The sequence below is a fragment of the Chenopodium album genome, chromosome 20 (assembly GCF_948465745.1).
Source record: "Chenopodium album chromosome 20, dcCheAlbu1.1, whole genome shotgun sequence".
Classification (NCBI taxonomy): Eukaryota; Viridiplantae; Streptophyta; class Magnoliopsida; order Caryophyllales; family Amaranthaceae; genus Chenopodium; species Chenopodium album.
The window spans coordinates 28744730-28761553 of record NC_137853.1 but is presented as its reverse complement, the minus strand read 5'-3'; the positions used below and the strand labels follow the sequence as shown (position 1 = coordinate 28761553).

At 34.7% G+C, this 16824-nt stretch overlaps 1 protein-coding gene across 2 annotated transcripts; it reads left to right on the top strand.

Annotated features, from left to right (window-relative positions):
• The first annotated feature begins 2273 nt into the window (after nt 1–2273).
• LOC145596527 (uncharacterized) lies at nt 2274–16573 on the top strand. Of its 2 annotated transcripts, XM_081652703.1 has the most exons (28): nt 2274–2641; nt 2779–2998; nt 3084–3208; nt 3493–3609; nt 3792–3938; nt 4279–4659; nt 4800–4957; nt 5226–5347; nt 5444–5535; nt 5637–5871; nt 6009–6072; nt 7526–7674; nt 7789–7859; nt 9164–9337; nt 9437–9508; nt 11368–11469; nt 11588–11677; nt 12407–12482; nt 12564–12657; nt 12741–12810; nt 12940–13119; nt 14252–14374; nt 14458–14541; nt 14645–14829; nt 14963–15101; nt 15191–15250; nt 16006–16110; nt 16242–16573. In XM_081652703.1, the coding sequence occupies exons 1-28, from the start codon at nt 2429–2431 to the stop codon at nt 16353–16355; spliced, it is 3762 nt and encodes a 1253-aa protein (XP_081508829.1). In that variant the 5' UTR covers nt 2274–2428; the 3' UTR covers nt 16356–16573. The 2 variants fall into 2 exon arrangements, with proteins under 2 accessions (XP_081508829.1, XP_081508830.1); XM_081652704.1 differs by lacking the exons at nt 2274–2641; nt 2779–2998; nt 3084–3208 and having other exon boundaries at nt 3499–3609; nt 3760–3938.
• Nucleotides 16574–16824: the final 251 nt, after the last annotated feature.

Here is a 16824-nt window from a genome sequence, read left to right as displayed (position 1 = left end):
TGCTCTTACAGTACAAAAGATGATTTAAATTTAACATAATTATTAGGAATTTTTGACTTATAACACCATAAAATTGTCAAAAATTGATTATAACACCACAAAAATCCTTATTACCACAAAAACCCAAAAATTGAATTTCACTACCACTTATAGGATTTTTGGATGAAATTTGTTAGCGTGGATCACCACGTACACGTGTTAATAACCTATTGGTTAAAAAATTAATAAAATTATAAAAAAAGAAAAAAAAATCTAAACCCTAATCCAACCCACCCCCACCACTAGCAACCCTAACCCCCACCGTCGGCATCCCCCCTCCCCATTCCACACTCACCATCAACACCCCAGCCTACTGCCAGCACCAGTGAAACCCACCCGAGTTGACCACAAACACGATGCACCACCCTAGCCGAACCCTGAAACACCCTAGCCCGAGCCACTAGTACCACCGAAAAACTGGTGGCCTAAACCCATATGATCCACACCGAAAACCACCTATCCGTTACCCTTCATCCTTAAAACGGTCGAAATCAACCATGGAAGCATAAGAATGTTCAGGTTTGATTGGCCGATTCTACGCTTCAAGGGTAGAGGAAAGGGGGCGGTTTTCAGGGTGGGCCATAGGGGCTGGGGTGGTTTTTGAGGAAGGGGGAAAAGAGGAAGCTAAGGGGTGGGTTGCCAGTTTTGGGGGTGGTGGTTGGGCTAATTTCGACTGTCAAGGTAGGGAGGGTTGTGGGTCGTCATTGAGGGGGATATGATAAATAAAACCCCTCAAATGCCCAAAACCCAAATCATCCAATCTTCCAAAGCCCAAATTCAATACCAAAACCCTACTGAAAGATCATTCACTCCCCTAAAACCGATTTCTTAAAACCCTCAAAATCTTGAAGATTTTGAAACTGAGTGTGCTAGTTATGGCAAAGGATGGAGAGCCAAGTGTCAAATGCATGACTGTAAATCACAAAATGGTCAAAGGGGAGTGTATGAACAGTGCCATAGTCAAAATTTGTCAATTAAAAGAAATGAAGACGATTTGATTCTTAGCAATCAATGAAGATTATATTCTTAAGACCAGTAATTTCACCCAAATATGATTTCTTGCAATTAATTATCTTATTTTATAGTGCGTAGGTACATGCATAACAGAATAAAATAAAAATGGTAAATATATTTATTTCTCATTTTAAAAAGTTGACCGTATCAATACTAATATAAATTTCCTTAAAGCAGTTATTGCAAAAAAGAAAAAAAAAAGATATACATGTTGTGACATTTGTCACTGCTGACGTGTTTTTGACTGTCTTTATCCTCATAAAGTTACCTTATATATTTTTGGGTCAAATATTAAAACTTTGACCATAAATTTTCATTAATTTATAAGAAAAAAAATAGTCATATAACATCATGTTGGATTTATCTTGATGTATATATTTTAACAGTGGCGGATTTAAGCCACTTGAGTGGGGTCCCATGACCCCACTTGAGTTTAAAAAAAAGAAATTTTCTTAATAAAATTAATTATTTTTCAATAAAATTAGTTATTTTTTATATCAAATGACCCCATTAAAATTAACTAAATGTATTTTGACCCCGTTAAATATTTTTTTCTGGATCCGCCACTGATTTTAATGTAATTTTTAAATATTTTTAGACTTATAAATTAAAGATACTCGTGTTTATTAGGACTTGTCTTGAACGTGTAAAGTCAAATGGAGAAATTTTTAGGAAAGTGGTATATAGGTATACTCTAGTGAAATGAGGATTACTGGTTAACCAAACAACATAGCAAAAATGTATTTCATAGAAATTTCAAGTTCTCATGGAAATTTGGGGCAACCAAACAAACCCTATTTATTGAAAGTAAAAAACAGAAGCACTTTAGAAAACCAAAAGATTAATAATACTACCTCTACTCTGAAATTTTGACTCACTAATACTATTAATTTTGGTCAAATTAAAATAACTTTGACCGCATTATATGAATTATACAAAAGGGAAAAACAATAGCATGTGATGTTTCATTAATGTCAACTTTCAATAATACAATATTCATAATAATTTTCATTTACGCATTATTGAAGATACTAATGATCAAAGCTACGTATTAAAACTTATGTAATAGCCAAGTGAGTCGAACTTTTAAAAACCGTATTAAACTCCCGAGTCATCTGTTTAGCATATGGAGGCAAAACAAATAAATTAATCACAAATTCACAATCCATAAAATAATTGTTGGCTATTCGTATTTGGTTTTTCCCGTTTCTCCATTAATTTATAAATTTCCCCTCTCATTCTCAATTTCTCTCTCCTCCTCTCACCTTCTTTGTTTTCATTTCTCTCTTTTTTTGAAAGCAGAGAAACCAAAAAAACGCAGAAAATAAAGGAAAATAAAAACTGAAAAACCCATAAACACCAAACTCTCTTAGTCATGGTTTCCACCCGTCGTAGTAGTGGATCTATCTCTTCTAACAACACCACCAACAACACTAACAACGCCACCAACAACAGTACCAGTAGTACCAGCAACGACAACAACAAGAGCAACAACGTTGCTGGAATTAACAGCAACGGTAACGGAAATGGAAAAAGATCGTCTTCTTCAGCTGATGATATTAAACCTCCCTCACCAAAACGTTTGAAGGTTAAATTCTTGGAATTTTGAATTCATTTTGTTTGTTGTTGTTGATTAATTGATTGATTAATTTTATTGGGTTGTTTTTATTTTTTAATTTTATTGAGTTTTTGAATTGGGTTGAATTTGATCGGAATTTTGGGTAGGTTGAAAATGGGGTTACGTCGGAGAAATCATCGGAAATTCCAGAAAATTCGAAAGAAATGTGTACTTCTCTGCCACCAGTAGATCCCCTTTTGCCGCCGGAATTTGAGATTTATAGCGGTGGTGGTGGGGAAGATGTTGATTCCGTTAAAGCCGAGGAAGTCGATACCGGTGCCGCCACTGCCCCTTCTGCTCCTGCTTCATCACCTCCGGTTCCTGCAGGTGTGTTCATTTTCTTGCTTACTTTTTTTTTTGGGAAAAATTTGAATTTCATGTTATTTGTTTTATGTTGGTGGCTTGATTGAAGGGAATTCGCCGGTTGTGGTTGAGCAACCGAGGAGCTCGTTTTCGCCGGTGATTTATCAGAAGCAAAGCTTGGGTTTAGAGACGTCCACTACTCCTTGGTGTAGGCTCTTGTCACAGTATGCTCAGGTGAATTTCAAATTTTTGTAGATTTTTTAAATAATATTTTTGGCTGGATATTAGTGCAATTAAGTTGAATTGTTTTTTCCTGAAAATTTTTCAATTTATATTTTTGAAATTATTGTAGAATTTTTTTTAGCTAGATATATTAGTGCAATGAAGTTGAATTGTAGTTTTTCTTGAAATGGGACTCTATTTCTGTTTGAGAACTACTGTGGGGGTGGGTTTATTTGAGTTCTAATCTTGGTTTATGTTTCGGGAATTCGAAATTAAGAGTGTTTCTTGTAATGCAGAATCCGACTTTAAGTGTATCAGCGCCTATATATACAATTGGTTCAAACAGACAATGCAACTTAGTCCTGAGAGACCAAACAGCAAGTGGGATTCTGTGCAAAATTAAACATACTGAGGTATTTAATTTTCGTTAGTTCAATACTTTTTGTAAATGATTACGTATAGATCATGTTTGAATCATTTTTCTGGCATTGATGCTGTGAATTCGCCAACGAAGTATCTTTCTTTTGTGTTTTGGAAATGAAGTCTCTCTGATGTACTTGCAGTAAAAATACTCATTGTTTGCTGGTATTATCAGCGTGAAGGCTGCATGATTGCTGTTCTTGAAAGCACAGGAAGCAAGGGAGCTGTGTTTGTTAATGGGATGGGTGTTAAGAAGAATACAACTCGTCTTTTGCATTCTGGGGATGAAGTGGTTTTTGGTGTGGCTGGAAGTCATGCTTATGTATCCTTTATATATACCTTTTACTCCCTCTGTTTATGTATTCCTATAGAGCCCCATGAATATTAACAAGAATGCAAGGTATAACGTGCTCATGCAGGTTCTAGCTATAATCATCTTGATTTGTAGTTAAAAAATACGAACTTATTGGTGATGATAGATGTGCATTGATAATTATGAAAAAGTAAATGGTTAGATTATAATAAACTTAAAAAAAAAAAAAAAAATCATCAATGGAGGTAGTATCTTTGAACTAGGTATTTTCTTCGTCTTTTTCTATAACTTTTTATCAGGCAGAGCACTTTTTGCTTTTAGATTTACCTTTAACTGGTCAATTGTATAGATATTCCAGCAAATTGTGGATGTTACTGTTAAGGCACCTTCATCAATGGGGAATACAGAGGTTCAGAATGTTGTTGGAAAATATTTTGTTGAAAAAAGATCAGGGGATCCTTCGGCAGAGGCTGGAGCTTCTATATTGGCATCACTTTCAACTTTGAAGTCAAATCTGTCTCGTTGGAGGTCTTCTGGTCTGAGCACTCCTAAAACACACCAAGATAGTGAGCTTTCTACACATGCGGTTATTCAGGATGGATCAGAAGAGCTTGATGGTATGGAAGGTGATTCAACTCCCAATATGGAGTGTGATAATGTTGCTGACATTGGTGGGATAAGCAAGAATCTCCCTAGTGGCTGCAGCACAGACAGCCCTGAAGGAGGGAATGTAAGGCTCTATCTACTGTATGATTTTCTGGAGTATTAAGCTTTTAATTGTATCTGTCATCCTAATTCTTCTTCTCTTTTTTTTCTTTCTTTTTTTTTTTTTTTTTTTTTTTTTTTTTTTTTTTTTTTTTTGGATGATAGACATTAGAGGAAAGAAATGAATGGACAAGGAGTTCACAGCCAGCATCGACATCTGGAATGTCACTCAGATGTGCAGCATTCAAAGAAGATATTAAGGCTGGAATAGTTGATGGCAATGCTGTCCAAGTTTCATTTGATGACTTCCCTTATTATCTGAGGTCTTTATGCTTGTTTCTTTTGTTGCTCTTATAAATTGAATGCCTCTAGGTTTCTTTTCCTTGTTTGATTTCCCTTCAAATTTTCTATTTTCCTATTTACAAAAGTACATTGAATAGCCCTAAAAAATACCCTCTGAATTAGGAAAAATAAGTTCATCAATTGCCCGCTTCTTGTTACTTGTAAACATCATTACATTGCATTTTTAATAGACTTTAGTTGGATTTTTTTAAGACTTGCACTGATCTCCTTTTGCTTTGACCTTTGCAGTGAAAATACAAAAAATGTGCTGATTGCTGCGTCCTACATACATCTAAAGCACAGAGAGCATGCAAAATATGCCTCTGAACTACCTACTGTTAATCCAAGGATTTTACTCTCAGGCCCAGCTGGTGTGTTGGAATTTTATGTCTTCTTATTTGTGTATGCTATTTTGTTTGATTTTTCCCCTGTGAAAGCTCTTTACCAAAGTTTATGCTCTAATGCAGGTTCTGATATATATCAGGAGATGCTGGCAAAAGCGTTGGCCAATTATTTTGGGGCTAAAATCCTCATATTTGACAGCCATGCCTTTTTGGGTGTAAGAACTATTGACTTTAAAGGACCAATGCTGGTCTCTTTCAAGTATGTAGCATTCTTTTTTGCTAGGGGAAATGAAATTAACCGACATTTTTTTTATAGGGCTTGTCAGCAAAAGAGGCAGAGCTTCTGAAGGATGGGCTTAATGCTGAGAAAACAACCGGCTCTACAAAGAAAATCCCTGGTTCAATGGAACTAGATAAGATTGTATGTCCAGTTGGTGATGCAGATACTCCCAGCTCTTCTAATTTACATCCATCTCAAACCGATGCTCATCCCAAGCTAGAATTTACACCCTTCTTTTCCAGTTCATCTAAAAATCATACTTTTAAAGTGGGTAAGTGTCTTTAGCTTCTGTGAAAGATTTCTTATAGCCAATATATATGCTGCTGTAATATATGCTCTTGTTTCCCCTTATCCTATATTACTAGTTTGGGAAGTGATTTACTTAATAAATAAAAATTGAATATCTAGGTGACAGAGTGAGATATATCGGTTCAGCTTCGCTTGGTTTATATTCGGCAGCATCTCCTTCAAGGTAGGGTATCTAATTGTTTTCACTTGGACTACTTTCAGGTTGATAAATCATTGAGTTGTTGTTCTGTGATGTTTGTTCATTGAATGTGTATGTGTGTATCAATTCTATTGCCAAAAGTCACGTCATTGGTAGTTTCTTAAAATCCTTACAGATGACATGCCAAGTATGGTTGGAGAACATCTTGACCTAGTGCCAAGTTGTTCAAGTACCAAGATTGCAAATTTGCAATCTTGAACTTTGTGAGTCCTTCAATGAGAATAGGGAGTCTTGACAGGATGTTTACTGACGTTTTATTTTCTATTATCGTGTGACTCTTGGATTTGAACAAAAATTATGTAAATTGTTGAACCTCTCCAATCTACTCAGATATACTATTTGTTGATCAGGAGGTCTCCTGATATATGATTGATGTATTTTTAAATGTTAAGCATACAAGATATCATGGAAATCTTGTAATTATAGTTGACAAGCTTTGATACTACCCATGGGGCTCTTTCATAATTATGGTGTTTCTATGATTTGGACATTAATGTCGGAGGCTCAGAGGTATGTTGGGGGTTATGAGAATCTAGAATTTATTGATGTTCTAGATTGATCAACTATTGTAATTTAGAATGAGGATTTGAACTAATGATGCACGCATTCGCCATGATATGAAATAGACACTGTTTATTCAAGTCCACTCCAGCTAGGTCACTCAAGTGAAGTGATAAATGTTACATATCAATGTAGCACCAATATGGATTTGGAGACAAAAACGGGGAAATGGGTATGGCAAAGAAAATTAGAAATTTTAGAAAGTAAAATAAATTTTCAAATTCATTTTCTAAGTTAGAAAAGAGGTAATAGTGGGGTGGCAGAAGTCAAAGAAGGTGAAAATCGAGAAGTTGTCTTGTGGGGATATCCCTAATTCGACCTTTAAAATTATAAAAAATAAAGAAGGAAGCTAAAGCAGTGAGCGATGACATGTGGGCTTTTTACTTGTTCCCCGGACCTTTCCCCCCCAATAATTAAAAAATAGGGTATAGGCCAAGAGGAGTACATTGTAACTGAAATGACATTGCTAAGATTGAGAAAATGTTGAAGAAGACCCAGTCGACACTATCAGATTTGTGGGTCGTGTTGGCTATGCCTTGTTCGAAGGATGTAATCTGTTTCATCCATTTCAGTAAACAGTCGTATTCGTATAGGCTCATATTTTAGAGACGGAAATGAAATGTGAAATGAAGGGATGTGCTACCGATTATTACTATTGGCAATCTAGCTGCTATTACTAATCCACTGTCATGTTCCTGCACTCTTTTGTGATAAAACTATATAAGCTATCTTCAATTATGTGTCGGGGAATGTTTTATTGAACTTCTTGCTAAATTGTGACTTTATGGCAGCATATTATATCTGTAAGTCATTGTATGATGTTATTCGACTTAATGTCACTGTTGGATTCATGCAGGGGCCCAAGTTTTGGTATGCGTGGCAAAGTTGTTTTACCTTTCGAAGATAATCCACTTTCAAAAATTGGTGTAAGGTTTGACAAATTAATTCCTGCTGGTGTTGATCTTGGAAGCGTATGTGAACCAGATCATGGTTTCTTTTGCAATGGTAACGTATTGCTAAATCCTTTAATACTAAACAGGGAAAGACCTTGTGATGATCTTTCTTTTAGCCTTTATCCACGTTATATCCTTGATGACAATTTGTTTCCTAATCTTATAGTCCACGATCTGCGTTTGGAGAACACCAGCATGGATGACCTGGACAAATTATTGATTAATACGCTATTTGAGGTACTCTCTCTCTCCATTTAGTTTCCTTGTAATGTTAATGATTCTGATGACAATGCCTTTTCAATTTCCTTTTACTTCTCCTGATATTGCAAACAATATATTATTGTTTGAAAGTGTAGTGTCTTTTCCCCCCAAAACATAAGAAACTCTATCAAAGATTGATTGAATTTACAAAACAGAGGACTGGATGTTTCTTCAATGATGTAAAAGGATTTGTTTATTTTCTAATTTAAACATCACTTTTTTACCATACTCATAAGCAATTTCTGTCCTCTGGCTTCTGGTTTACGTTCCCTTTTTTGTTGAATTCATGGGGTTGAATAATCTTGAATCTAAGTATTTGGAGTGCTTGAGCATCTAGAATTGATCAGGCAAGATTGAAATGATACTTGGATGTAGTCTATGACTTTATGTTGACTCGATGGCTAGATTATTGTACCATAATCAAGGTTTTGTCTATAACACTGGAATTGTAAAATCGTGAAGTAACTTAGTGTTTAGGTGAGTAGATTAAAATGTGAGACACTGTAGGTTTTGTTTATAACACTGGAATTGTTAAATTGAGAAGTAACTAAGTGTTTAGGTGAAAAGATGAAAATTGACAAGGCTGCAAGAATGTTGGCATGGAAGGCTCAGGCATTGCTACCTAGTACAAGTATTTGTAAACAAGATATCAAGCTGGATTTTGGATAACATATGAGTGGATTGAGATTTCTTATTTATTTTATTTTATTTTATTTTGCTTTTACATTTATTAATTTTACTTAATTTTAAGAAGGTTATCATTTTTATTTGCCGGGAATAGTGGGGGAAGAAGAAAGATGGTACTCAAGATCAAAAGGCATGAGATGGATCAGGAATGTGGTTTTGCTGGCCTTTTTTCTAGGGGGAATCGATATTTGTATGCCGTTTGTGTTAGTTCAGGGCACTGCATTGGCCACAACCATGATTTTTAATGCTAAATACTAGTATACCAGAAGCAAGACGGCTGTGTAGATGATATTTTGCATCTGTTTCTCATTGAGCAGATTGAGGAAGATGGTCTTGTCTTGTATGTGTACTATGCTTTAGCTTATTAGTGGTAAATTTGCTGGTAGATTTTGGACATACTCTCTCAGTTCTAGCTTGATTAAAAGTATTGTGGCCATTTATTGCTTTGGAAAGAAAGTATTGTGAGGCTTGCTATTTTGAGTCTTTTTACATTTTTTGAGATTCTATAATGTCGTGTGCTGGTATAATAAACCATTCTCCCTGGATATATTTACTCTTCAATATGACATTGACATTGACATGACTATCTTTAGGCAATATCAAATGAGAGCAGAAATTGCCCTTTCATTTTATTTATCAAAGATGCGGAGAAGTCTATTGTGGGAAACTCAGAATCATATTCAACCTTCAAAAGCAGGCTGGAGAAGCTTCCTGATAATGTTGTTGTAATTGGCTCTCATACTCAGAATGACAACCGCAAAGAGAAGGTGTTTATTTTCGTTCCTGCCCTTTAGTCTGTGCCTTTGCCTTTTTTTGGACTCTGTGCTTGCAGTGGTCATTCTTAAGTTGGTCTTATATCTTTGTAGGCACATCCTGGTGGTTTATTCTTCACGAAGTTTGGCAGCAATCAAACTGCTCTCTTGGACTTGGCTTTCCCTGTGAGTTTTTATTCTTATTTGTTTATTATTTCTTATGTCTTTAGTTAAATTTTATTTTGTCGCTGTATTGCTTGTGATAAGGTTGTTGGTGATTTCATTTTCCATAATTGATATTTGGTGCTTTGTATAGTCAATGTTTGCTATCTCTCTATATATCTATTGATACACAATAATTTTCCTCCATTAAAAAAAAGCTTTTTTAAGTTTTAAACCTGCTGTCATTGCTATTGGTATCAAGGTTTTATATTTATTTTATTGATATGCACTTGATTATCCGGTTCTCAACCTACAGAGAATTTTCTATTAGCTCTGTTAAGGTATCATACTATCATTGCCCCTAAGTCCCTTGTTTATTGAATATTCTCTACTCAACTATGCAAACATCTAGTGCCTGTATTTTGTGGACGGCATTTTATTTTAAGCACCTATCAATGCTTGTAATTGGAAATTTTGGTTTTCACATTTTGATTCACTAGAGTGTATTCGTGCTAACGCACAGGATATACATACGACTATATGTAGTATGTATAATTAGAAAGAGAGAAAAAAAAAATAGTAGAAGTAGAAGTTATAGAATTTATTTATTTATTTATTTATTTCTTTCTTTCTTTCTTTTATTTATTTTTTTTATTAATTTTTTTTTTTGAGAAGTGGAAGTTAAAGGAATGCTTAGGTTTTGAGAATTGGGGATTTAGAGTGCTGTGGTTGAATATTGCAAAAACAACGCTTAAATTATATAAAAGATGTGGGAAAATTTCTTTTTTATTTAGACCAAATAGTCAAATACTTCATTAACTTATAAAAAAACATTAGTGTATGGGAACTTTTTGGATTCTTTTTATAGACAACCTTCATATAATCTTATTGATACTCAATTTAAAATGTTAATGTTCTAAGGTGTGTCTTGAATACCGTGAAATGAATATCATGATAACTAATATGGGACAAATAAAACAATATATGATTTCTATGTCACCTTATCATTAAATTTATAATTTTCATGATTTACTCTTGGTTCCATACCCGAACTCGACTCCTGTATCTAAGTCGGAATGCAGTTGAGTCAAGCTTATGGCATATATGAGGCTAAGAGAGATTTTTTTTTTTTTTTAATAAGTATGACATGCATTTTAGTTTTTTTAAAAGAGCTCTCTTACATTGTTCATTACGCATGGATTCTTCATTCTAGATGAAATTGTGAAGACACTCCATAGGCACTTTCAGCTTTTCCATTTAATCAGGCTCTTAATTTGTATGTTTTTCTGGACTTGCTTGAAGTATATGTAAATATTACTGAAATATGCCATTGGCTGCCTTTATTGCTAGACGCGTCACGCGTGTCAACTTTTTATGAAATTTTTTCTCACCTAAATTTCTTATGTCATCATTTTTTTCCCTCTCAAGTTTTAAGAATAAATAAATACTTCTTTGAATAATTTTGAAATTATGACCACATTTTTCGGATTTAAAAAAAGCAACTGTTTAAATTGTGTAATGGATGGGACTAACCTAGTATTAAAGTAAGACTTGCAATACTAGTTCCTAGTATGTTAAGTTTATCCTTTCTACTCTTTCTCTAAAGCTTGGCACTTGCTCCCCCACACCCCCTAAAATCAAAACCAGTATGTACTGTTCTGTAAATTGTATATGCCCCTCATGTAGCAAATAAATAGGGACTGGAAGTTTTTGTGATTTGCAAGCTCAATTTTGTTGTATGGGTACTTGTTAGAGGAGCTGAGAAGTCTGAGTATTTCTTTCCTTCTTGGTCCTTTTCACATCATTATTCTTGCCATCAGTTATGCTTTGAATTTTGAGGCAGATTGATGGACCAACTGATTTTCTACTTCAACATTTCTCAGGATAGTTTTGGAAGATTACATGATAAAGGGAAAGATGTTTCCCGAGGAATGAAGGCTCTTACAAAGCTTTTTCCAAATAAAGTTGTCATTCATTTGCCTCAGGTTTGCTTTGACAGAGCTCCCTACTGTCTTCATCTGTATCTTGATCCTTACCTATCTTCTTCTTGGACCTCTACACTTTGATATTTTCCAGTATTGTGATGCTTTTTTTATTTTACAGGATGAAACTCTTCTTGCTAGTTGGAAAAATCAATTAGAACGAGATGTTGAAACTCTTAAAATGAAGAGTAATCTGGGTCACCTGCGTACTGTGAGTAATCCATATTTATTTGTTGTTGATATTTGTTTACTTCATCTGGTGACATTAACCTCCCAGAGTTTGAGTTTAACTATTTACTTATTCTTAAGGCTCTATTTATTTTGACAGAGAACATATTCCTAGATAATGGTTCTCTCATAATTTTTGTTTAGGTGATAAAGGGCGGAAAACAATTTTGCAAAAGTCGAAGATAAGTTTTCCAAGAGTGGAAAACGTTTTCCTTTTGAAATTCCTCCCTATTCTTTATATCCTTTCCTTCTCCTATCCATCTTTCTTCTACAACCATTTTCCTCTTCCTTTGTATTTATTCTTGTAAGAAACAAACAAAATTTCATCTATTTTTATTTTATAATTGTCTTCTCTTGAAAATTTGACTTCCATGGAAATGTCATTATTCCAGAAAAAGATTTTTGTCATAATAAACAGAGCCTAAATCTTGATTTTCACTTCTACAATATTAGCTTTTAAAATTTGTTGTTGCCTACCGCATCTTGACTATTCATCATGTCAGGGTTAGGGTATCATTGATTATGATTCCTGAGGTTTTTAAATCGTGGTCATAGGTTTCTCCTTTAACCTTTGTTTAGGGCTTTGTCTCAGATTTCCCAGCTTTTGATTAGATGTTTGAAAAATTGCCTCTGTAAAAGCTGATTTTTATTATTTCTGTGTATTTTGTCAAATTTATTTCTTGATGATTTTTTATATTTGATCATCCTATAGGTTTTGAGTCGTAATGGCTTGGAGTGTGAAGGGCTGGAGACATCATCTGTTAAGGATCTGACGCTTTCAAATGAGAGTATGTCTACCCCCATTGGTACATGGTTGATACTCTTGCTGTACACTGCTTAGAATAATACTGAGAAATCTATGTATGCAGGTGCTGAGAAGGTAGTCGGATGGGCACTAAGCCATCATTTGATGCAAAGTTCTCAATCTGAGTCTGATGCAAAGCTTGTTTTGTCTATTGAAAGGTACTTATAAATAATGACTTTATTTGTTCTATTATGTTGGATTGGTGGTATATTGGGTGGTGACTTTTGCAAAATCCTGGCAGCATCAAGTATGGTATTAATGTACTACAAGCTATTCAGAATGAGTCCAAAAGCTTGAAGAAGTCACTTAAGGTAATTTCTGATTTATGTTTCCCTTACAATCGTAATATCCCTGGCATCTTTTTCCACATTTATCTTAAATAGAAATTATTCATGTACTGAGTTGTTAACATTTGACTTTGGGTATTTGGCAAATGTCAGGATGTTGTGACAGAAAATGATTTTGAGAAGCGGCTTCTCGCAGATGTTATTCCACCCACTGACATTGGAGTGACGTTTGATGACATTGGAGCTCTTGAAAATGTAAAAGACACACTAAAGGAATTAGTAATGCTTCCTTTACAGAGGCCTGAACTCTTTTGCAAGGGGCATTTAACCAAGGTCCGTGTCAATTATTTTTCTACTTGATTTTCTGCATTAAGCTGTTATCTATTGTTACTAAGCAAAACTTTAGGGCTCTACATGAGGACCTTGTGTTTTGGGCTTTTGGTGGAATTTTAAATTTTCATTTATATACTTCCTCTGTTTTTTTTTTAGTTGACACCTTTCTATTATCACACTTGCCAACGCATGTTTTTAACGATTAATATCTCTAATTATCAACATTGTAAAATTATAAAAAGTAGATATTAATAAAATATACATTAAAACGATTCAAACAAGATCCCACATGAATATGTTTTATCGTATCTATAAACCACAAAAGCGAGTCAAAGAGTGTTGTGTGAATAGTGTAAAAGTCAAACGGTGTCAACTAAAAAAAAACTAGAGGAAGTATATGTTAATTTTCTGAATGGCCTGCTATTATTATGAACAACTTTTGTAACCTTATTTTGCAAATATAAATCATCAAACAACCGAGAGTAAATTGTAATTATGAAAAAAAATTGTAACTTAATAAAAAAAGGACTCTTACCACCCTACCCTTTCATTCTTGAGATACAGACCAAGAAAAAACATTGGTATTATTATTTCTACATGTGCATACCCATGCTTAGTTCAAGAAAACACATTCTCATTACCATTTCTCCTCAAATGATATACAAGTGTTTGTGTCTTCAGTGCCGAATGTTAATTGAACCCTATAGTTAAGAAAAACTTAAGACATAGAGGAGGCTGTTGAATGCAATGTACCATCTGTCCATCTTGAAACATGCTTTGAAGAACCTGAAGTTCCTCTGTGGAAAACAGCAAGGTTTTTGGGAAACTGGCTCTTGTATCAACTCATAAAGTGTCCTCTCTATTCATGATGCTGTGTATATGTATCTCTTTACATGACCTACATGTCTCACACATGCACTGGTATCGGAAGGAGACACTCTTTTCCTAAAAGTTAACTAAGGCTATCTTGTTATGTAGAGCTGTTCTTTTCTGTACAGAAAAGCATTTGTTTTTTTTTTTTTTTTTTTTTTTTTAACTTTTTCAACAAGAATTTATGTTTCTCTAATTGCTAATCATGCTAGAAACTGTTGTTGAAGAAAAATTAATGCTAGTGTGTGCTGTGTTTTTTCAGCCTTGCAAGGGTATTCTTTTGTTTGGTCCTCCAGGTACTGGGAAGACAATGCTTGCAAAGGCTGTGGCCACTGAAGCTGGTGCGAACTTCATAAATATATCAATGTCAAGCATTACTTCTAAGGTTAGTCATAAAGATGCCCCTATATTCAACTTTCTCATCTCCCATATGCATTTCTAATTTGTTGTTTCCTTTCTTCTGTTCAGTGGTTTGGTGAGGGTGAAAAGTATGTGAAGGCTGTTTTCTCACTTGCAAGTAAAATTGCTCCCAGTGTTGTATTTGTAGACGAAGTAAGTTCCTTGTGACCTGATCACTGTTTCATTCATGATTTCCTTGCTAAAGTGCCTGAAGAAAAACTTGTACTTCATGGTTGTGTTTACTATTTGTATTTAGGTTGATAGCATGTTAGGGCGTAGGGAAAATCCTGGAGAACACGAGGCTATGCGTAAGATGAAAAATGAATTTATGGTGAACTGGGATGGCTTGCGGACCAAAGATACGGAGCGAGTACTGGTACTTGCGGCCACTAACAGACCTTTTGACCTTGATGAAGCTGTCATCCGGAGGCTTCCTCGCAGGTGAGCAATGTTTATTTTGGTTTTCCATGTATTTACCTTGGCTTTTGCCTTGATCTTGCTGGTTTTTGTGGTATATTGATGTCTGGTTTGGCATACCTCTAATTTTTTTCCATGTGGAATTTTATTCTTGCAGGCTGATGGTTAACTTACCTGATGCTCCAAATAGAGCAAAGATTATAAAAGTAATATTGGCAAAAGAGGATTTGTCCCCCGATGTTGATTTTGATGCAATTGCCAATATGACTGATGGATACTCTGGGAGTGACCTTAAGGTTATAACCATGTAGCTTATTGTCAATTATTTTCGGTTGTCCTTAGTAATACAGGGCTTCTTAATCCTCAGCTTTAACTTGTATTTCAGAACCTTTGTGTGGCTGCTGCTCATCGTCCTATCAGAGAAATACTGGAAAAGGAAAAAAAGGTTCTTTTTTTTTCCCCATATTGTTAGGACTTTTATTACTCCTCCCTCCGTGCCCATGTTTGTTTCCAAACTTTTTTTTTTTTTATTATTTTGACAATTGTTTCTTACAAATCAATGATAATATCAATTGTGAAAAGTTACCTTTGCATAATTTACATTTAGGATTTATGTTAGACAAATACTGTATTAATGTTTATATGAGATGTAGAGAGCATTAAATTTATGTAGAGAGCAATAAATTTGTCTGGGGCTTGAATTTTGTTTAAAAAAATTTCTGGTGGAATCGGAAGGTTTTGTGATCATATTGATTATACTTATCTTAATATTGGTGAAGAAGCCCCAGGAGTGAGGAAAATATGACATCTATATGCACAAAGAAAGAGGGAATGATTTGTAGTAATTTAGTGCAACATGGTTAATTGGTGATGAACTATCTGTACAGTATATATTGAACAAGCCTTAATTGTGTTGTGACTAGAAGTTGAACTCCTCTCTCAAATGGCTGTTGTTTCTCTTGATAGATTTTGCTTACTAACTTATTTCATTCAATCAGAAGCTCTATAGTTTCTTGCTATTCTATTTTGCCTTGTCTTTCTTCCTAGATGCTGTCAATGTCCAGAGTCTTCTAAGAATAGTAATAAACCAATCTGATGTATCTCACATTGACTTATCTCCATTTTTATATTTATTTCTAAAATTAATTTCCTGTATCCATGATAAGATTTTCAAACTATTTTTTATTCCACTGATGGCAGGAGCGTACAGCAGCTTTGGCAGAAAGCAAACCTCTTCCGCCTTTGGTTAGTAGCTCTGACATTCGTCCTCTGAATTTGGATGATTTCAGAAAAGCACATGAGCAGGTAAGAGGTGCCTTTGATACATTGGTGGATATGTGAGGATAGTTGAGCTAACTTGAACTCCTTTCTGATGGATTTCTTGTTTTGAGCTGATTTTTTCATACCATCGTTTTTTTTTTCCTACATTGAAATAGGTTTGTGCTAGTGTATCATCCGAGAGTGTTAATATGACTGAGCTTCAGCAATGGAACGAACTCTATGGCGAGGGTGGTTCAAGGAGGAAGAAGGCACTCAGCTATTTCATGTGAATTTTTTTTGTACATACAAAGGTTCCCCCTCCCATCTATTTTAAATCTTTAGCTCACAAGCTCTCAGTCAGAAGCAAATTAATGCTGTGTCTGGGCAGTTGAAGCCATCTTATATTGTCTTGTGAATTATAGCCTTCTTTTAAGTTATAATTTTGGCCCTGACCTTGAGTTATTCTTAGGATATATCTGTATAAAGAGGGACGGTGCCTATTGAAGTCTCGGCGCATTGCTTCCCTTTGTTTCATTCTTCTCCCCATAATGTTTCCCATATCATCTAGTATCTCTTAGGGTGCAAGTTACTGAGGCTAAGAAACTGAGGAAGTAAATTAGAAAATGAGTATATGCTAGAAGTTGACCACATTCTTCATTGTTACAACCTAATGATTATGCTTACAATGGATGTCTCTAAAATTTTTATTTTTATTTTTCTGATAAATCTCTTGAGTTTAAAGATATCCTTATTTCGGAT